This window comes from Chiloscyllium plagiosum, chromosome 20 (genome assembly GCF_004010195.1).
Source record: "Chiloscyllium plagiosum isolate BGI_BamShark_2017 chromosome 20, ASM401019v2, whole genome shotgun sequence".
Taxonomy (NCBI): domain Eukaryota; kingdom Metazoa; phylum Chordata; class Chondrichthyes; order Orectolobiformes; family Hemiscylliidae; genus Chiloscyllium; species Chiloscyllium plagiosum.
This window is the reverse complement of record NC_057729.1, coordinates 26,507,129-26,529,563: the sequence shown is the minus strand read 5'-3', so window position 1 is coordinate 26,529,563 and position 22,435 is coordinate 26,507,129. Positions and strand designations below refer to the sequence as shown.

The 22,435-nt window shown below is 41.5% G+C and overlaps 1 protein-coding gene across 1 annotated transcript in view; it reads right to left on the bottom strand.

Annotated features, from left to right (window-relative positions):
* The window catches only part of helz2a (helicase with zinc finger 2a), a gene marked incomplete at its 5' end in the record, with an annotated part of 86,210 nt that overhangs the window by 4,839 nt on the left and 58,936 nt on the right, over positions 1-22,435 (bottom strand). Inside the window, 3 exons of the mRNA XM_043710066.1 lie at positions 4,066-4,233; positions 9,256-9,409; positions 13,926-14,147. Coding sequence (XP_043566001.1) covers positions 4,066-4,233; positions 9,256-9,409; positions 13,926-14,147 — 544 coding nt within the window. The remainder of the gene's footprint in view (positions 1-4,065; positions 4,234-9,255; positions 9,410-13,925; positions 14,148-22,435) is intronic.

The following is a 22,435-nucleotide window of genomic DNA, read 5'->3' as shown; positions in this document are numbered from 1 at the left end:
CATGTTGCGGCTGTACAGGACATTGGCTAGGCCACTGTTGGAATATTGCGTGCAATTCTGGTCTCCTTCCTTTCGGAAAGATGTTGTGAAACTTGAAATGGTTCAGAAAAGACTGACAAGGATGTTGCCAGGGTTGGAGGATCTGAGCTACAGGGAGAGGCTGAACAGGCTGGGGCTGTTTTCCCTGGAGGCTGAGAGGTGACCTTATAGAGGTTTACAAAATTATGAGGGGCATAGATAGGATAAATAGACAATGTCTTTTCCCTGGGGTCAGGGAGTGCAGAACTAGAGGGCATAGGTTTAGGTTGAGAGGGGAAAAATATAAAAGAGACCTAAGGGGCAACGTTTTCACGCAGAGGGTGGTACGTGTATGAAATGAGCTGCCAGAGGATGTGGTGGAGGCTGGTACAATTGTAACATTTAAGAGGCATTTGGATGGGTATATGAATAGGAAGGGTTTGGAGGGATATGGGCCGGGTGCTGGCAGGTGGAACGAGATTGGGTTGGGATATCTGGTCGGCATGGACGGGTTGGACCGAAAGGTCTGTTTCCATGCTGTACATCTCTATGACTCTATGACTCTAATTACACACTTGCTGGGTCTTTGTAATAGTACATTTGATATCTAATCAGGTGACCCAACTTCAGGAATTGAGGGGGTAGGCGGTTGAAAGCAACCTCTTTTCCTTACCCTCATACACTCATTCCTGTGACACTCATCCTATATTACTCATGCCATCCTCCCTCACCTTTACCCTCACTTATCCTGGGTCTATGGTGGGTGCATTTCCAGCAACTGCCACCACTTACATTGCAAATGGCAATCAGGACCTGCCATTTTATGATTGGCTGGCTTCTTTCAGCTTGCACAGCTTCACTTGCCAACACGTCTTCGGTCTTGGGGAAGGCTGGATGATGGCTGCTTAACTTCATACAATGGCAGACTTTCCCCGTGGAGCTGACAAGGGAGACCGCTGACAGTCCCTATTTGTCTCTAATGGTCAAAAAAACCAGGAGTACTCGCAGATACATGTGAGAAGAAGAAACTAAACCTTAATTCTTAACACTTTACAAGCATTGGACATTTTAATCATTTTTGTGAGGTAGAATCTGGAGGGAATAGGAAGTTAGAAATCTCTCAAACATCGGGCTAGTATCATTCTTTATTTCGCGTTCTTCATCTTGTTACTGTCTCACCCATATAAGCATACATAGCAGCACAACAATCAAGGATACTTTCCCATGTATGTCTCTATCTTAAGTGGCATTTCCAAGAATTCTAAAATTGGTTCTTCGACTCTATAAGACTTATTACAACAATGACCCTCAAAATTAAATGTCAGAAGGATATTAATTGCATGCTACCTGCTGGAAGAGGAGGAAAATTAAAGAATAATGGCAGAAAGGTGTATCTGCATTAAAGTATAAAGTCAGAATTCATCTTTGGGCAGTGCTCCAGGAGTAGCATAGCTCAGACTTAGACTGAATCATCAGCCTTGCGACATCAAACACAGATATCAGGGCAGCTTCATATTAATTGTGCAGAATCTGGTTCTGCCTTTAGATGGCAGTATTTGCCTTCTGATCAAATGTGTTGGGTTTCTGAAATCTGATGACTGGCTGAATTTTATTTCCTTGCGTCATAAATATGTTTGCATTGTATTCAAGGAAGTATTCATTTGGCAAAATGGAAATCTGGGCTTCTATTTTTGACCTGCTCAATTTTTTAGAATGCATTCCTTTGCAGGGCATCATGAAGGAAGAGAAGAGAGTGAACGGACTAATATTTTTAGTTCTTTAGAATTAAGGAGTCAACTTCCCTTTAAACAAAATCCTTCCTGAGAAATGTGGAATTTGCATTGCATTATATACAAATGCGTGAAGAATAATACCTGATTAAAGGCTGAAATGTTTTACTGTTCCTTTACAATGTTTTTCTCTTAATTTTTTTAAAGATTCTCTATGGCCCAACAAATCCACACCGACCCTCCAAAGCGCAACCCACCCAGACCCATTTACCCCTGACCAATGTACCGAACATTATGGGCAATTTAGAATGCTCAATTCAGCTAACCTGCACACCTTTGGACTGTGGGAGGAAACCAGAGTAAACCCACACAGACACGGGGAGAATGTGCAAACTTCACACAGTCACCCAAGGTGAGAATCGAACCCGCGTCCCTGGCGCTGTGAGGCAGCAGTGCTAACCACTGAGCCATGGTGCCGCCCCTCTTAGGAAAATTTAAGACAGCCAAGCTTGAAATTCACTATGTAAATATTGTAATGGTAATTTGTGTAGTGGAGGGAATTGGTTTTACTGGCGAGGCTGTGAAAATTGCCCAAGAAAATGGTGTGAGTCTTGACCTTGAATTACTGCTGTCCTTTTTGTGTTCGGATTTCCACAACACGGTTAAGTAGGGAATCCAAGGCATTTTGACTTGCTTTGATGAAGAAGGTTCTTTGTCTTATTCTAACCACTTCCAAATGGTATCATATACAAGAATCTGGAAGATGGCAATCTGGTATCTGGAAGTGAGAAGCAACTGAGGAGGATTCTGGGAGCAGTCAGCTCTCTCTCACCACAACTGAGAAGGGATCCTGAAGGAAGGTTCAGAGGAGGCCCTAGAGATATCACAAGTTCAAAAGTGATGTGCTGGACAGGAGGGCTCAAAATTGGTTAGTATTAATCAGGTGAGCTCTGATGAATGGTCACCTAGACTCAAAACGTTAGTTTGTTGTCTCTTAGTGTATGCTGTCTGACCTGCTGTGATCTCCAACATTTGTTATTTACAGGACTTCTTTCTCCCACTACGTTCAATCTTTTTTAACACCTTCATAGCCTTACAGTTTTAGAGCAGTAGGAATTTGACTGCAGTGCAGGGTAGAGTATTTGAACTGTTGTTTGGAGGCTGATGTATTTAGTAAGCCTCTTGGTTGGTAAGTGATAACTGTAATTTAAGTAACTAGACAAGATTTATTCATTTAGTTAATTATTTTTAATCCAGTTATCACTAGAGAGTTAGAAATGGTCGTAATGCTTCATCTGTGAGATGTGGGAAATCAGGAATAGTTTGAATGTCCTTGACAACTACATCTGTAAGAAGTGTGCCCATCTACAGCTCCTTTCAGAGCACACAGATTGGCTAGAGCACATGTTGGACTGGATAGTTTCCTATGACAAAATGTCTTTTATGTGACAAGGGAACAAGCACCGTTGGATCTAGTAATGAACAATGAGTCTGATTTGATTAGAGACCGAGTTGCTCATGAGAATTTGTCAAATAGTGATCACAATGTGACCGAGTTTCATGTCGCATTTGTAAGAGATAAGTAAAGATGGGAGACTAGAACTTTGGATAGAGGTAAGGCAGAGTTTACTGGGATGAAACAGAGACTATCACCAACAATCAGACCCCAATAAAACTGAGAAGCTATAAATAAAACAACTGAGAAACAGGGGAGGGTGTGGCAGGTTAGGGATAAACTAGAACAGTATCTCCTTAAGAGAGAAACCAACAAGGCGCTGGCTTTTTACTGTGTATGAAGGAACGTTGAATTAATTGGTAATAAGGTTGCTATAATTCTTGTTAGCTGGCAGTTTAACAACTCATTTTTGGCTTTATCTTGTTAAATTGTTAATCAGACTTCACTTTGGAAAACTGAAAATGCCATATGATGACATAATCGGAGAATATGATATCTAGTCCTGATAGTAAGTAGGTCCTGTTGTTACATCTGAAAACATGTCATTAGATTAGTCAGAAGAGGTTTCACTTTAGTGAAACCATGTTTTATGTCTCTCTCATATTTGTCCATGTGTTTATTCAATCTATCCCTAACAACAGCTTCTAGGAGCTTCACTCTACGTGACAAACCTCTGCTATCTGTTTGTGGTAACTAAAGCTCTGAGCCAAAATGCAATCCTGTAATTTGCTTGCAATTCCTGCAATTTGCTTGTGACGGAGTCATCACTTTCAAAGCATTTTCTTTGAGATGGGAAGCTCTAATAAGCCTTTGCCAAACACTTCTGCAAAGACAATCTTTGAGATAGGAGATTTTGCTCACCCAAAATACAAAGGCCTTCTTTTGCTCTTGTAAGTGCAACATTCACTTGGTTTGGATCAGTGATGAAACCTAAGTATTTCTTCAACCAGGACTTGGAAGGTTGCATATCAATTTCTCGTTGTGGAAGTGAACGAACCGCAGAAAGAATGACATAACGCCATTCACTTCCTAAAATAACATGGGAGAAAAAATCAATGAACTTTTCATATGTATATTTTGATGCATGGATTGTGTGTATACTTTACCTGAATTGCTTTACTGTCAACATACTGAATCAAAAGTTCTGCGCACCATCAGAAATGGTTGAAGCCTAATCAAACTACACAAATTATGCTAGTTATTAAAGAATCATTTAACTTCGGTGCTAGAATTGTCAGTGAGCTTCAGGTTTTCTGTTCAACCTCCCACACCTTTGCATTTCTGTTATTTCCTGATCCCTGCATTTCAAGTACTATTGTTCAAAATCTTGCATTTCTGAAACCACACAGCTAAAATCTTACCTTGCTTTAGCTTAATCTGAAATAAAAGCCTAAAAACAACTGTCTCCAAGGGCAGTTATTATTTATTTGACTATTTCCATCCTTGTAATTTCATTTGAAATCCAGTAATGCCGGACTACAGCTGAATATTCTTGAACAAGTTCAGGTTTGACTATTTTTTAAAACTGTTTTAACCTTCTAAGAAAGCTGTAATACTTCATAATATTTCTTGGTTTCTGTGGTTTCTCTGAAAATCACAGCCAAGCCACTTAATTGCACTTGAAAATGGGCACCCTGTGTGCATGTTCCTACTCCTGGACGACACAGGGACCATGTGAAATTTGTGCAACCAGTGCTCTTCAATTACTCTGAAGGTGTTGGAGAAGCAGGAAATTGAGCTCTTCCATAACTTAAAGGCAATCAAAATCACCTAAAGCATAGACACACTATGTCTGCAGGCAGGCTGGCAGATTTAAACCTAGAAATGACGACCATGGACTGTGGAGGTGTACATGCTCTCATCATACCACATTATCCTTTCCCTTCTCACTTCTACCTTCTCCTACCTACTCTGCTTTGCAAACTGCAATAGTTGCACATGATTCTTTATTCTCCCTTCATGCTAAACATTCATTGCTGTCCTTTATTTTCAATTCAAGTACAAAAGATCTAATCTGCCAATTTAAGACTGAGATGAGGAGGAATTCCTTCTGTCAGAAGGTTGAGAATCTTTGGAACTCCTTGCCACAGAGATGGAGTCTTAGAGTCAGGGATGTACAGCACTGAAACAGACACTTCAGTCCAACGTGTCCATGCCGACCAGATATCCTAAATTAATTTAGTCCCATTTGCCAGCATTTGGTCTATATCCCTCTATACCCTTCCTATCCATATACCCATCCAAATGCCTTTTAAATGTTGTAATTGTACCAGCCTCCACCACCTCCTCTGGCAGTTCATTCCATACACACACCACCCTCTGCCTGAAAAAGTTGCCCCTTAGGTCTCTTTCATATCTTTCCCCTCTCACCCTAAACCTATGTCCTCTAGTTTTGGACCCCCCACCCTGAGGCAAAGACCTTGTCTGTTCACCCTAACCATGCCTCTCATGAATTTATAAACCCCAGTAAGGTCACCCCTCAGCCTCCGATGCTGCAGGGAAAATAGCCCCAGAATATTCAGTCTTTCCTACAGCTCAAACCCTCCAACCTGGCAACATCATTGTAAATCTTTTCTGAACCCTTTCAAGTTTCATAACATCTTCCCTATAGCTCTATGAAGCAGAGTCCTTGTGTATAGGTAAGGCTCGGATAGATAGATTCTTGATCTTTAGGAGAATCAAGGATTACAAGGAAAGGGCAGGAAATGCAAGAAATGTCAGATCAGCCATGATCCGACTGAATGGCGGTGCAGGCTTGAGGGGCTGAACAGACTTGCCCAATTCTGATTTCCTATGTTCATATGGTCTTAAAGGCTTCCACAATACTTAAGGCACACAAGGCAAAGCTTCCACAGTGTTACAAACACTCATGCATTGTAAAGCTGTAAGAAATGCTAAAGCCCAGCTAAGAAAGTTGGTCTTGGTGCCATGATAGGTTACCTCTTATCCTTCCATGACGACAGCATGCCTACCCCTCACTACATACTCTGTCTGTTCTCCTGTTAGTGTTAAGTTAACTGAGATAAACTAATATGTTGAGGTGCTGCAGTCTTCAGCTGTGGCCTCAAAGTATACAGCTGTTGAAAGTCTCCTACCGATGTCATCTGAAGTATCCTTAATGAAGTTTCACGCAACTTCCAGGTGCAGCCACTGGGGATAAATTGTGAAGGAACTAACAAGACAGATCCTCAAGGCTGACACATGAGTGATTATCAAACATGGCAAAAGTGGATACTGCTGGAGATTAGAGTCAATATTAGAGTGATGCTGGAAAAGGCTCATTCCTGATGAAGGGCTTTTGCCCGAAATGTTGATTTTTCCTGCTCCTCGGATGCTGCCTGACCTGCTGTGCTTTTCCAGCACCACTCTAATCTTGACCCTGATTCCCAAATATGTCAATTAATTGTTATTCAAGCCTGACATGAGGCTTTGATAGAAGATTTGTGGGGAGGTGTCACCCAGACCTAAGATGCTGAACTGTACCACCCACATATACACACCTAGTCAGCTCCTTGAATAATTCAATCATGTTTTTTAGATATGATGTCTCCTGAAAAAGTCATGCTTGATTAATCCTTGTATCTCCAACTGGAGATTAATTCTATTGCTCAAATAGATTTCCCATAACTGATGCTAGACTCACTAGCCTGTAGGTTCCTGGTTTATCTTGAATACTCTCTTGAACAATGGTACTATATTAGCTGTCTTGCATTCTTCTGACACCCCATCTGTGGTTAGTGGGGATTTTAAAATTAATGTCAGCTCCTCTGCATTTGATTCCCATGGAGTCTAGGATCCATTTCAATAAATCCTGGGGATTTTTAAGCCTGGCAAAATCTCCTCCCTCTCAATACTAGCTTGTTCAATTATATGACAGCCGCACTCCCCGATTCCAAACCTACATCATTTACCATTGCAGGCAAAGAACTACTGTAAAACCTGACCTATATCTTCTGGCTCCACCCTCAAATTGCTACTTTAGGCCCGACACTTTCTCTGGTTATTGTCTTACTCATTTATGGAGCATCACCAAAATGTTCCCAAACCTACACTTCTATGCCTTACCTGGCTTCATTCCCTAATATTAGGTGCAGCACTGCCCCTGTCTAATGTGTTACTTCAAAGGCATTCCAAGATACATTTGAAGAATTCTGCCTCTCTAAGCCTTTCATTCCTCATCTGTCCCAGTTAATATTTAGGAAGTTGAAATTATCTACTAGTATTACCCTATTACTTTTACACTTCATTTGATTTGCTTACATATCTATCTTTCTATCTCAGCTTGACTGTTTGGGGTTCTATAATACACTCCCAGAAATGCAATTATCTATTTGTGTCTTTAACTTCTACCCACATGGCCTCATTTGAGGAACCTTCAATGAGATCATCCCCTCTTTATTGCAGTATTTGATTCCTTGATCAATTTTATGACAATACCTCTTCTTTTGTACCCTACTGTCAATCCATTTGAAGATTATACACCCTGGCACATTGATCTGTCTGTTCTGACCCTCTCTCAATCATATCTCTGTGTTAGTAATATTATCACATCCCCATGTGTTAATCAACACCCCAGGTCTGTTATACCTCTACTCTGTATCCCACCCCCTTGGCAAAATAGTTTAATACCCCTCCAATCATACCAACAACCCTTTCGCCACCATACCACACTTGCAAGGATGTTAGTCCCGTCTATATCAGGTGCAGCCCAACACACTTGTATAGGCTCCACCTTCCCCAGAAATGGATCTAGTGATCCAGGAATCTAAAACCCAATCTCTTGCATTGCCTCTTCAGCCACGCATTCATCTGTGTATTCACCTATCCTACACTAACCCATGACACTGGGAGTAATCTAGAGATTACAATCTTCAAGGTGCTGCTTTTAAATCTGATACCTCGTTGCCTGAATTCTTATTGCAAGACCTCATCTTTTTGTTGTTCGTCTCACTGTAAACCACTTACTGACTGTTTGCCGCGTCCCTTCAGTATGCTCTGCAGTAGTTCAATGACATCCTTGACCTCGGTCACAGGCAGACATCAGTCATGTCTGTGGCTGCAGAAATGCCTGTTTGTAGTCTTCAGTCTTAAGTCTCCTACCAGTGTTGCTTTTTCTCTCTTTCTCCTCCCATTTGTGCAGCTGGGCTCTCGCTGCAGTCCCCAGAGAAACTGTAACTCTCATCATTTTCCAAAACAGAAAATACAGGTGTGCTCTAAGGCTTACCTGTCTATCTATCTTTCTCTAACTAGTGGTCACCCATTCCTTCCCTGACTGCTCTTCCGTAAGCTGGGGGGATGATCACATCTAGAATATGCTATCTATGGAACTTTCAGACTCAAGGATGCATTGCAATGCTTCCAGCCAACACTCAGGTTCTGAAACCTGGTGTTTAAGCTGGTCAACCCCGTGACACTTCCTGTATATATAGGCACCTAAGATTTCCCACATACTGCAGGTTGTGCAACACACGGGCCTGAGCTCCCCTGCCATTAGTTAGGGACACAGAGACATAGGAAAGGAAGAACGCCATTCTGTGTGTACAACCTGTCCCAGCATTCAAAGTAATCATGGCTGCTTGAACACTTCATTGCCTTTTACCCACAAAACTGAAAATGTGTTGCTGGAAAAGTGCAGCAAGTCAGGCAGCATCCAAGGAACAGGAGAATCGAAGTTTCGGGCATAAGCCCTTCTTCAGGAATGAGGAAAGTGTGTCCAGCAGGCTAAGATAAAAGGTAGGGAGGAGGGACTTGGGGGAGGGGCATTGGAAATGCGATAGGTGGAAGGAGGTCAAGGTGAGAGTGATAGGCCGGAGTGGGGTGGGGGCGGAGAGGTCAGGAAGAAGATTGCAGGTTAGGAAGGCGGTGCTGAATTCGAGAGATTTGACTGAGACAAGGTGGGGGGAGGGGAAATGAGGAAACTGGAGAAATCTCCACTCCTGTTCCTATGTTCATACTCTGGCAGGTTAAAACATCCCACAGCGACATTGTGAAATAAGCAACGTAGTTGCCATCAACATTTACAAAGGAAGTGAACTTTACGTGTACAAGTACCTTGACTTTTTATGATGGTGCACACAGTTATTCCTGTAATTCCTTTTGCACTGAGCAGCTTGTTTATCTCCAACACCTGGGCATTGTAGGGTGTCAAAACTGCAATATCGTTTGGTTTGATTTTGGCAAAGGTTAACTGCTTCACAATGAACACCTGTACATCAATTGGAAAAATAGAGACAGTGAATACATGAAGGTGTAACTTTAAACTCACAGGTTATTCTCTCTTCACCTGATCCAGCTCTCGTAATAAAGTATGTACCTTTAACCAAGTGATGTACTACTCATCCTGACAGAAAAAGACTTCATTCCACACGGTGGCTCAGTGGTTAGCACTGTTGCCTCACAGCACCAGGGACCCAGGTTTGATTCCAGCCTTGGGTGACTGTCTGTGTGGAGTTTGCACATTCTCCGTGCATGGGTTTCCTCCCACAGCCCAAAGTTGTGCAGGTCAGGTGAACTGGCCATGCTAAATTGCCCATAGCATTATATGCATTAGTCAGAGGGAAATGAGTCTGGGTGGGTTATTCTTCGAAGGGTCGGTGTGAACTTGGTGGGCTGAAGGGCCTGTTTCCACACTGTAGGGGAATTTAATCTAATGTCCTTTACCAAATATAGATTGGTTGATAAATAATGTTCACATTTAGTTTTCACTGGTTTGTTCTCAACTGTTCAAATATTATGAGTGTGATTTGTATTTTTGTCAACAACTAACATTTTTTTCAGTTCTCCATGAGCCCATTTCAGAACATGGTTGTGATCTGCAATCCTGCATACTTTTATGGACTCTCTGGATTCAATCTTGCACACACATCCCTATTTACCTGATCTTGAACGTTGGCATTTAGAATCTTGTAGTCCTAGCCATGAGATGCTGGCACTCAGAATCACAGAAATGTTACATGGCAGGAGTAGACCATTCAGCCCATTGCTTCTGCAATGGCTCTTCAAATGAGCATCATTACCTACTTCCTATCTTCTGCTTTCTCCCATACCTATTTCTATTCAGGTATTTGTCCACAGTCTTCTTGAATGTCTCAATAATTCTGCATTCACCACACTTCCAGGAAGTGCACTCCTGACTCTAATTTTTTTTTCCTCTCTCACTGCTGGGACCATAAACACACCGGTCATGTGGTCTCTGAGTCAGGACTTCCTATTGAGTGAGGGGCAGAAATTCCACCTCAGGCCAATTAACACTGCATGGAGCATCAAGTGGCTGCGAAATTGACCAAGCTGTGTCCTCAGCTGACTCTTTTGGGGGGCACGCGTGGGCTGTGGGATGGTGAGGAGGGGAAAAGGCTGGGGTGAACCCTGTAATCTGAAACTTGCTGCTGCAGGACTTCTGAACAGAAAAGAACTGTAAAAATACATATTTACAATTATATTGGATTGTTCATAACAACCAGACGCCTCACTTACAGCACTTCCTTATTATTTGTTCATGTGATGTTGGCTAGGCCAGCATTTATTGCTTATCTCTAATTGCCCTGAAGGTGGTAGCAGTGAGCTGCCATCTTGAAGTCCCTGGTACACCCCAGGCTTGGAAGGAAGTTTCAGGATTTTGACCCAGTGACAGTGAAGAAACCCATATGTCCCCAAGTTCGGATGGTGGCTTGGAGGGGAGCTTTTGTTAGTGTGTTTCATATAGTTTCTTGCCCTTGTCCTTCCAGGTGGGAGAGATCCTAGATCTGGAAGGGGGTGCCAAATCAGCCTTGATGACTTATTGCAATGTGTCTTGTTGATGGTACGCACTGCTACCACTGTGCATCACAAGTGAAGGTAGTAAATATTGAAGGTAGTGGATGTGGTGTCAAAAATGCAGGCTGCCATTCAGGCCAGTGGAAAGGATTCCATCACACTCCTGACTTCTGCCTTGTCAATGGTAGATAGGCATTTGGGGGAAAGGAGGTCAGTTACCTGCTGCAAAATTCCTAATCTCTTGTCAGTTCTTGTAGCCAGTTTACAAGACTTGTCCAGTTCAGGTTCTGGTTAGTAGTAATCCCCAGGATGTTGATAATAAAGCATTAAGCCTGGTCAGATTCTGTCTTGTTGGAGCTGGCAAATGCGTGGCATTAATATTACTTGCTACTTATCAGCTCAAGCTGGGATGTTGTCAAGGTCTTGCTGTGTTATCCGAGGTTGTGTATGATGCTAAACATTTTACAATTGTCGGCAAACATCCCCAGGGAAGGTCAAGGGTGAAGCAGCCAAAGATGGTTTGGCCTAAGAAACTATCCTGAGGAAATCATGATGTGATTTTGAGAGATAAGATGATTGATTTCCAACAAACACAACCATCTTCCTTTCTCTCCACCAACAAAGAATTTTCCCTTTTATTCCCATTGACTCCAGATTTTCTTGGGTTACTTGATGCCATAATCAGTCAAATGCTGCCTTGACATCAAGCACAATTAGTTTCACCTCACAATCCAGTTTAGCTCTTTTGTCCATGTTTAGACCAAGGCTGGAATGAGACCAGGAGCTCAGTAACTCTGACTGAATGCAAATTGCTCATCTATAAGCAGGTAACCCCTTTTAAATGTACTCTGAAAGCACTGCCGATGGCATGCCTTATCACTTCCAGATGATTGAGAGTAAACTGAAAGACCACTAATTGGTCAGGTTGCATTTGCCTGCTTATTGTGCACTGGGCAATTATCCACATTTGCTTAGCAGTTGCCAGTGTTATAGCTGTACTAAAATAACTTGGCAAAGTATATAGTAAGTTCTGAGGCACAAGTCTTCAGGGCTACTGCTGGAATGTTGTCAGGACATACATTACAGATAATTTAATTGTTCTGAAGTATAATCACTGTTGTAATGTAGGAAACACCGCAGCTAATTTCTGCTCAGTAAACAGACACAAACAGCAATTGATAATCAATGACTTATCAGATAAAATGTGTTTGGGACATTGATTGATGACAAATATTGACCAGGACACCAGGATCTATCCACAGTTAAGGGTCTTGTGGAGTAGTGCTGTTGTCCTTCCCTCTAGTCCAAAAACTATGGTTTCAGGTCCCATCTGTCCTGGGTGGTGTCGTAAAATATCAGAACAGGTTGATTACAATAACTATAACCTCTGGCTCTTCTTCAAAATAGTGTCATGGGATCTTTTATATCCACCTGAACATGCAGAAGGGACCTCATTTACATATCACATGGAAGATGGCTCACTTAAAAGTACAATGTTTGGAAGCACAAGTTTGGAAGATCCATAAGTAGCTAATTTTCTTGTTTCACCAATTTGGTCACTAAGTAGTATACCAATTCCAGAAAAAAAATCCAGTGCTTTCTTTACCAAAGGTTAAGAATTTGTGAAGAGAAGTTATCACAGCACAGTGTCTCAGTAGTTAGCGCTGCAGCCTCACAGCGCCAGGGACCCAGGTTCGATCCTTGCCTCGGGCAACTGTCTGTGTGGAGTTTGCACATTCTCCCCGGGTCTGTGTGGGTTTCCTCCGGGTGCTCTGGTTTCCTCCCACAATCCAAAGATGTGCAAGTCAGGTGAATTGGCCATGCTAAACTGTCCATAATCTTAGGTGCATTAGTCAGAGGGAAATGGGTCTGGGTGAGTTACTCTTCGGAGGGTCGGTGTGGACTTGCTGGGCTGAAGGGCCTGTTCCCATGCTGTAGGGAATTTAATCTAATCTAATCTAATACTCCTTTCGAACTGTGTGTCAATTGTGGCTTTTGGGTGTAAGTTGTGGAGTGGGACTTGAATTAGAAAATTCATGATTTTGGGGTGAGATTGCTGTTAATTGAGCCACAGATAACACACTTTGACTAAAATGAGGCAGTGTACAGATATTGTACGCATTTTGAACATCTGTAAAACATCTGGTTCCCTTGTAAAAGCAATCACATCTGAAATCCTGACGTTTCTCAGCTACAATTTTTCAAGAATAATAATTGATAAATTATTGGATCAAAGTTTGGAAGACCCATAAGTAGCAAATTTTCTTGTTTCACCAATGGTCACTAGGTAGTATAATAATTCCAGAAAAAAAATCCAGTGCTTTCTTTGCCAAAGGTTAAGAATTTGTGAAGAGAACTTATCCTTAGTAAGAAATAGCCTGATGTATTTTAAAGATGAATGTGAAAGAATCTTCAGATTTCATTTATAATATTTTATTTAAAATAAAAATTGGATTTATAGCTGTTGTAAAAACAAACTTTCAAAGGGATAAATGAAATTATGAGAAATATTTATTCAATGGACAAATACAAATAAAATTTCTTATGGATTGGCTGGTAAAGCCACTAAATTTCATTTGTTTCTCTCTGAGAAGACTGTGGCTTAGTAATAATATCACTGGACTAATAATTCAACCAGTATATGCTCTGGAAACATGAGCTCAAATCCAACCTTGGCAGTTGGTGGGATTTAATTCGATTTACAAATCTGGAATTGAAAACTAGTGACAATGAAGTCATTGTAAGAAGACATCAAGTTCACTGAAGATCTTGAGGTTACAAATTCTGCCACCTATACTTAGTTTGGAATGCAGATGACTCCAGACCAACAGCAATGTGGTTGACACTTCCCTCTACAATGGCTGTGCAAGCATCCCCATTCAAGGTCATTTAGGGATGGGCAACAAATGTTGGCATTGTCAGGGATGCCCACATGCCATGAAAGAGTAAAGAAAATGAAAAGTACTCACAGCTTTCTCAGCCTCCAATTTATTTGCTCTGGAATTCTCATTTCCCTCCTCAGTTGAGACCATCAAACTAACTTCATTTCCCAGGACATGCCCAAAGATTATTGGGCAGGTCCTCTTTCCACGATGATAGAAGACACTTTGGGGACGACGTTCAAGTTTAGGATCAGTTTCCAGCTTCCCGTTGTAAAACATCTGAGAAGGAAACTGGCAAATTTCTTTTTGCTGAAAAATTAAATGAAAACACTCACTGGAGTTTTTTTAACAAGTAATGAAGTATGAACATTTAGAAAACAAATTCACATTAACTAAGAAAACGTAGAATCTAAAAGGATGTTCAGCTTGTATTTTCCATCACATCAAATAACTCCTGCTAGAGATAGTTAGCTGTTTTGTACTTAATCCAAATCTTTCACTCTAGTTTTAATAGAAGAGAATTTATCTTTAAGGAAAATAGCCATGCACAAATTTTCAAGCACAAAATTTTCTCTAAACTGCCAAGATCTATTATATACTACAATACAGAGTGGTTGTAGAACTCCAGGTGTACCTGTAGCTATAGGCAATGTTGTCGCAGGTATTTCTCAATATGGAAAAGTATCGTGTTACATCATTTTCCCAAACAGCAGCTTCTGCTCCATATAATCATAACTACGGCTTCTTTTTTTTACAGACAGCCAGTGCTTTTGATCGTTCTACTGCTGTCATTTATACACAAGATCCATCTTTTATTTATTTGGTTGATCAACTTGCCTTTCACCATCATCCTTTTGTCATTTAAGTTTGCAAGCTATTGTTTACACTTCCCTTGGTTCTAAAGTCTGTGACCTACATCTTGTTTGTTGGCTAAGTCCAACTTGCATCAAGATCTTTAGAGGGTTTGTCATCACGAGGCCTAGTGCATTCCCTCGCCCTCTCTCACCAAACTCTTCTCATTAGTAACCTAGCTCACCCCTATGGTATCACTCATGTTCAATTTCCACAGAATGCCGTTCCCAGAGTAATTCACCACTCATCGAATATCTCGTATTTCCCCGTCATGCCTCACGCCTGTGCCATCCTTAATAGACCATTGTGCATTTGGACAAACACTGTAATTCCACAGTTGCCATATGTTTCTTGACATTTGTCCAGTTGAGGGGAACTTGCACTTATTCTGCAACAGAGACCTGGAGATCCTGCTGGATGGGTGGTATGGATGTAGAACTCCCTCTGCCCATAACCAGCGCAGAAAGCCACAAAACGCGACCATGTTAGCCTGGCTCGAGGTTGCTACCAAGATTTAAGCAGTTGTAGTCATTTGGAGGAATGCCTAGAACTGTAAGAAAGTCAATGACCTTCTCCACTCCATCAACATAGGTGTCACCATTTTCTTTTTGCTACCTCATTCTACCTCTGCTATTGCATCCATCTCCCATGAATGTCACTTTGTCACTCTCATTATTGCCTGCAACATTATCCCTCACTTACTCTCACCCACCCAACTTCCTGCTAGCAGTAATGCTGCATACCGTCTGCACTGCCGACTCACTCACTCAGGACACCTCCCCTAGCACACCTACAATATTGGCTGTGCCACCCACTTTTATCTCCTGTAATACTTCCCTGTCTTTCAATCCAGCAGGAAAACAATAGGACAGAAAGAGACAAGACAGGGTTTTGCCTTATGAAGAGAGAATCCTGGCTCTGAGCATCCTGAGTGACTCACTGACCATTTCTAAGTTCCTGGACTGATACTGGAAGCTGCCCTTTACTTACTGTGGCATGACCTCCTGAGTGAAAGCTAATCCAATTGACTCGACAGAGAAACTTCATAGTTTTCTGTCTGAGTTAAATGGCAAGGCAAAAGAGCAGTAATGTGAGGCTCATATCTCAGTCTGAGGGGGAAAGGCTCAAAAAGGAAATGCAAGGCAAGGAAGCTTTGATGCCTGGTTGCCTCTGGGTTTTCTGGTTTCTCCCCAAAGTCCAAAGATGTGCAGATTAATTGGATTGGCCACGTTAAATTGTATGTAGTGTATGTAGCGCAATGTAGACTGGAAGGATTAGCCTTGGTAAATGTGGGTTTACAGGCATAGGGTATGGGTCTAGGTGGGGTGTCTTTGGAGGGTCAGTGCAAATTCAATGGGCCAAATGGTGTATTTCCACACAGCAGGGATCCCATGTTTCGAAAAAGGAACAGATTGTTTCCTAAAGAGATAGTGGCAGACTATAAATATAACGTCGTCCATGGCAAACAAGAGCAGACAATCGAGAGGCTGACACAAGGAAGGAGAACACTGTATGAGCTGAGGATATTAGAATTTAAAGAGAAATTGGACAGACAACTGCTTCTGGTAACTGCTGAATTCTAGAGGATACGAGCTCACTCAGCAGATAATAGGTCAGCTGCTTATGTGTTTGGCAACAAAGAAAACAATTTGTTAGTTTGACTCCACAATTAAAGTTGAGAGATTAAAGAGAATTCGAAGTAAACTTCTATTCTCTGTGAATTCTTTTCAAAGTGAAACAACCACGGTAACCTCGATTACTGTTGAAATAAAAAGTCGTGCGCCTTATCTCTGTGTGTATTTAAAGACTTTGATCTGGTCCTTTCTGCCTGTTGGACTGCCAGGAGATACTCAGTAACCCTTTGTGATCTGTTCTTGTACATTTTAAAGCTGTTGGTGTTTAATGTATGCGATGTGCCTCAGGACATAATCATAATACATTGATCAAAAAAGAGATAATGATAAAATGCATGATTCATCTTTTCAAAAGCAAACGTTTTGTTTGAGGTGAATAGAACGTCTAGGAGGATACCTCTGGGATGGGGGTATAATAAGGTCTGACATTCAAGTGGTAAGGAAAATGTGAGGCCCGTCAATGAAAATTTGGAGATCCCTTTATAGGGAACACTACATACAACTTTCATAGAAGCCAAAATGGTGCTAAATTGAATGTTGCAGAGATTGTATGTAAGTCTAAGGAGGCTTCCAATACTAATACATGGGTTGTGATTGAGTGTGCCTGTCTCAGTTTGATGTTCTGGAAAATTAAGCTATAGATCTATTGCACTGCATGTGGAAGCATGCAGGCCTCCTTTGGTTTGGGCGAAATAGATTAAGGTTCTTCTTGGGAATTAACCTTATTGCATTTCAGAGAGTTGTTTGAAAAATATTAACAAGTAATGTAACTTGTGGGAAGAGTAATAACGATGTAAATCTTTCAAAGAATGAGTCCTGGAACCATGGTAACTGGCCAGAGATTTGATTTCAGAATTTTCTTACAAACAGGGGATTTTTGATCTGCATACAAATTTCACACATGGTGAGAATGATTTAACTTTAATATTTAATCATGTAATCCAGATGTTTGGAGTAATTATGATTAATCCTGAATTGTATTGATCTTGATTTAGAAACCTTGTAAAGTTAAATCTTTTGTCACTGATACAATTATCAAAGGGAAAGTTAATTTTAAAATTGAACACTATTAATCAGAAATTGAAAGCAAATTGTCTGACTTAAATATATTTTAAATCAAAATTTTAAAATTAGGAAGTTTGACCACAATCAGCTTGAGAGAGAAGCTAAAAGAAAACACCTTAGAGAAAACTGGTATTAATCTAAAATTGCTGAAAACAAAAAAGAAAGTTTACTCCTTATTCAGAAATTTATGTTTTGGATACGTAGACTGTTGCAAGTGGATAGGTGAAAAAATTGGAGAAACAAACAAAGAAAAGTTTAATCTTTCTGCTAGCAGCTTAAGATTTCATGTCACTGGATTAACACGTTCTGCTTTGACTGGAATGGATCTTTTATGTCTTTTGCTTTTGGGTGTTAAACATTCCCAGCAACTTCAAGAATTTGATCCAACCTTTGGAAGAAACTGGAACTAATAACTTATTTAAGTTCATTTCATTTTAGTGTGGTTTTCTGAAACAAAGCAATACATAGACACATAGTGAACAAGTGAAATTCAGTGAATTTCAATGTATTTATATATTCAGTTTCAATGTTTATGGAAAAAAGTTTGTTTTAAAGAGAAATACACATTGATGACAACATGACAACCCAATAACACTGTTACTTAAATGTTGGATGATTTTGAAATGGGAAAGGTGTTAATAATGAGGAAAAAGAAACAAGAAGATATCACCTAATCCTAATTGCATAGAGGGTAATATAAAGTGCCCTTCATGAAGGGGATGCGCCTTCATGTATTATTAACATCTGCTTGGACTACGCACAAAAACAACATTTTAAAATTTTGATCGAAAATGTATTTAAGTCAGACAATTTGTGTCAGTTCAGGGTTTGGTACAGGAATATCCTGTAAATTGAGAAATCTTAAAACAATGAGATTGGTACTTCCCTTTACTTTACATATGGTGACACCACTCCCAATTGTCTCAACTCATACTAAATGACTTACATTCTGTTTCTGCCAACAGGAGTGGAGGGTTTGAGCTATTGGGAAAGGCTGAATAGGCTTTCCCTGGAACGTCGGAGGCTGAGGGGTGAACTTTTAGAGAGTTATACAATCATGAGGGGCACGGATAGGATAAATAGTCTCAGCTTTTACCCTACGGTGGGGGAGTTCAAAACTAGACAGTACAGGTTTAAGGTGAGAGGGGAAAAATTTAAAGGGACTTAAGGATCAACTTTTTCACACAGAGGGTGGTGTGTATATGGAATGAGCCGCTAGGGGATGTGTGGAAGCTGATAAAATTATAGCATTTAAAATGCATTTGGACGGTATATGAATAGAAAGGGATATGGGCCAAATGCTGGCAAATGGGACTAGATTAATTGAGGATATGAATGAGCTGGACCAAAGGGTCTTTTTGCCTGTTGTACATCTCTGTGACTCTATGAGGAGTGCCCCAGCAGTAGGTCTCTTGTTTTGTTTCAGGTGAAACACAAGAATGGCAATAGTTGGGTAACAGAAATGGAGAGTAGCCTCCTGGTAAGTGTAGCTGTTTGAGAAGTGTCCACTGTGTATATCAGTAAGAGAACCTGCCTGCAACCTGGATAGTACATGCAACAACACTAAAATAGAGAAAGGAGACAACTGCCAAAGGCCCTGAGTATTACATAGCATGTTATAGGCTTGGCTAAGATTTCACCACAATACACTCATTTACTTTCTTTCATGTGGGAACTAAAACTTGAAGGACAATATTGTAAAGAATTGTGTATTGATATTAATTGATTAGCATGTTGTGATGTATGATGCTTCACTGTCACTACATGCAGTTAGTAGACGTTAATGTGGCATCCATTTCTATGTTACCTTCCAAGGACAGCATCATGACAATAGGTACACCAAAGGTGGCATTACTTTGAATACGTTAGGTGTGACCAATAATTTGAATAGTTAAAGACTATCTGTAAGATACACCTTGAGTCAACTGGCTAGGCAGGCCACAAACCTAATAATGAATAGCTGACTAGAAGAATTGTATAGCTCTTGGATAAGGAGTCTAAGATGAGAAAGAAACAAAATATGTTTTGGTCGCATTAATTTAGACCTAAAATCATGGCAAATCTCAAGTATAAATTATAATACTCCATAGTTGCTGTCAGAAGCACTAAAGGATAAAATATGCACTCATAACGATCAATTTGCAAGAAGCCTAACTCAAGAATTGATAACGCACCACTGGATACTGAAAATATTTCATAGAATCATCGAATTTCTGCAGTGTGGAAGCTAGCCATTTGGGCCCATAAAGTCCACGCTCACCCTCTGAAGAACAAACCACCCCTATCCATCTCCTACCCCTATATTCCCAATGGCTAATCCACCTAATTTACACATCCCTGGACACTATGGGCAAATTAGTATGCCAATCCACCGAACCTGCACGCCTTTGGGAGGAAACTAGACCAACCGAAGGAAGCCCACACAGACATAGAAGAACATGCAAACTCCACACAGACAGTCACCTGAGGGTAGAATCAAACCTGGCCCCCTGGCGCTGTGAGGTAGCAGTGCTAACCACTGAGCCACTATGCTACCCCAAATGTGCCCAGAAACATGCACAGGAAGGTTACTGGCCTGAGTTTGATTAATCCAGAACCAGAAAGTCAGAAACTACTGGTGACTCACCCAATTCAGGGAATGGTGTAGATATATTCCATCCAAATAAATTGCAAAGTTGCTTCCTGGGTCTTGATGAGATTGGTGCTACCACAGCACCAATGGTGCTTTAATACCATGGACCTAACCCCCTACTGTTAACTAAGTTGATCATGTCAGAATGATTAAAGGATCTGATTATGTTGCATGCAATGACATACTACAACATGTAGTCGCAAAATGAGATAGATCAGTAGGAATTAAGTTGGTACACTGCAGCACCTGCTATGGTATACCCTCCAGGCATAACGTGACCCTGAGACCACATTTGGTCAATACAACTAAAGCCAAGGCCAATTATGTCAACTTATACCAATTATACCAATTAATTGATGCCAGCTATGAACCAGCATGAACTGCTTATGTAACTATTTTCCCAGAGTTAAAATGTCAATTATTAGGGGACACAGGCTGAAGCTAAAAGGGGGCAAGTTTCAATGAGATGTGAGAGGGACATTTTTTACACAGAGGGTGATAAGTGCCTGGAATGCATTGCAGAGGAGCAGGTGCAGGTGAATAGAATAGTAAAGTTCTGGAGGAACCTTAACATTTATGTGCATAGGCAGGGAATAGGAGGGATACAGACCGTGTAGAGGCAAAATATTTTTAGTTTAGAAATGCATCATGTTTTGGCGCAGTCTTGGTGAGCCATACGGCCTGTTCCTGTGCTGTACTGTTCTTTGTTTTGTCACAATGCTGGTCTGGTACAAGGTTACTTTGCCTTTGCGTTTATTTTCAGCAAGGGAGTAATTGACCAGGCTCCACTGTGTCTGAAGTTTGAATGGCTCATTGGGGGCTTGTTGTTTACCCAAATAGATAGTTCTTCAGGCCAAAAGCTTGAAAGGTCTTTTGAAAAACGGGTATAGTCAAGGGGGCATGGTCAGCTCTCTAGGTGAGCAGTTCAATTCAGTTCAGTATGAGTTGAGTAAGAGTCACAGGGGAAACTGGAACTTTTCTCTCTGTCCTTCTGTCCATCTGATTTTGAACTGTAAGTTGCATGTGCCATTGTTTACTGTGTGTGCTAAGGGATGTGAGTACTGGAACTGTTGCAAGTATATCTGGAACAGCGTCATTAAGTCGAGTTTGGATAGGTTATCCAGTATTCTGTTCTCAGTTCTTTGTGTCTCATTCCATAATTTTGTAAATAAATTTTGTTTGCTTAAAACTTGACAGTCAATGCAGCTAATTTACTCCGGGAATATCCATTATACACCGAGCTAAACAAATAGCAAATTTACAGTCTGGGCTACAAAGAACAAAGAACAAAGAAAATTTACAGCCCAGGAACAGGCCCTTCGGCCCTCCAAGCCTGAGCCGATCCAAATCTACTGTCTAAACCTGTCGCCCAATTCCTAAGCATCTGTATCCCTCTGTTCCCCCACACTCATGCATCTGTCCAGACGCATCTTAAATGAATCTACCATGCCTGCCTTTACTTCCTCTGCTGACAACGCATTCCAGACACCCACCATACCAGACAACATCCTTGTAAACCTTCTGTGCACCCTCTCCAAAGCATACACATCCTTTTGGTAATGTGGTGACCAGAACTGTACCCAGTATTATAAATGCGGCAGAACCAACATCATGTACAATTTTAACATGACCTGTCAGCTCTTATAGTCAATACTCCGTCCAATGAGGGCAACCACACCATATGCCTTCTTGACCACTCTATCCACCCGTGCAGCAACCTTCAGGGTACAATGGACCTGCACTCCCAGATCTCTCTGCCCATCAACTTTTTCCAAGGCTCTTCTGTTCACTGTATAATTCACTCTAGAATTAGACTTGCCAAAATGCATCACCTCACATTTGCCTCGATTGAACTCCATCTGCCACTTCTCTGCCCAACTCTCCAGTCTATCTATATTCACCTACCACCCCACCAATCTCCATGTACAGCGTATCATCCGCCGTCATTTCCGCCACCTCCAAACGGACCCCACCACCAAGGATATATTTCCCTCCCCTCCCCTATCAGCGTTCCATAAAGACCACTCCCTCGGTGACTCCCTCGTCAGATCCACACCCCCCACCAACCCAACCTCCACTCCCGGCACCTTCCCCTGCAACCGCAGGAGGTGCAAGACTTGCGCCCACACCTCCCCCCTCACCTCCCTCCAAGGCCCCAAAGGAAACTCCCATACCCGCCACAGATTCACCTGCACCTCCACACAATCATCTATTGCATCCTCTGCACCCGATATGGCCTCCTCTATATTGGGGAGACAGGCCGGCTACTTGCGGAGCCTTTCAGAGAACACCTCTGGGACACCCGGACCAACCAACCCAACCACCCTGTGGCCCAACACTTCAACTCCCCCTCCCACTCCACCAAGGATATGCAGGTCTTTGGACCCCTCCATTGCCAGACCACAACAAAACGA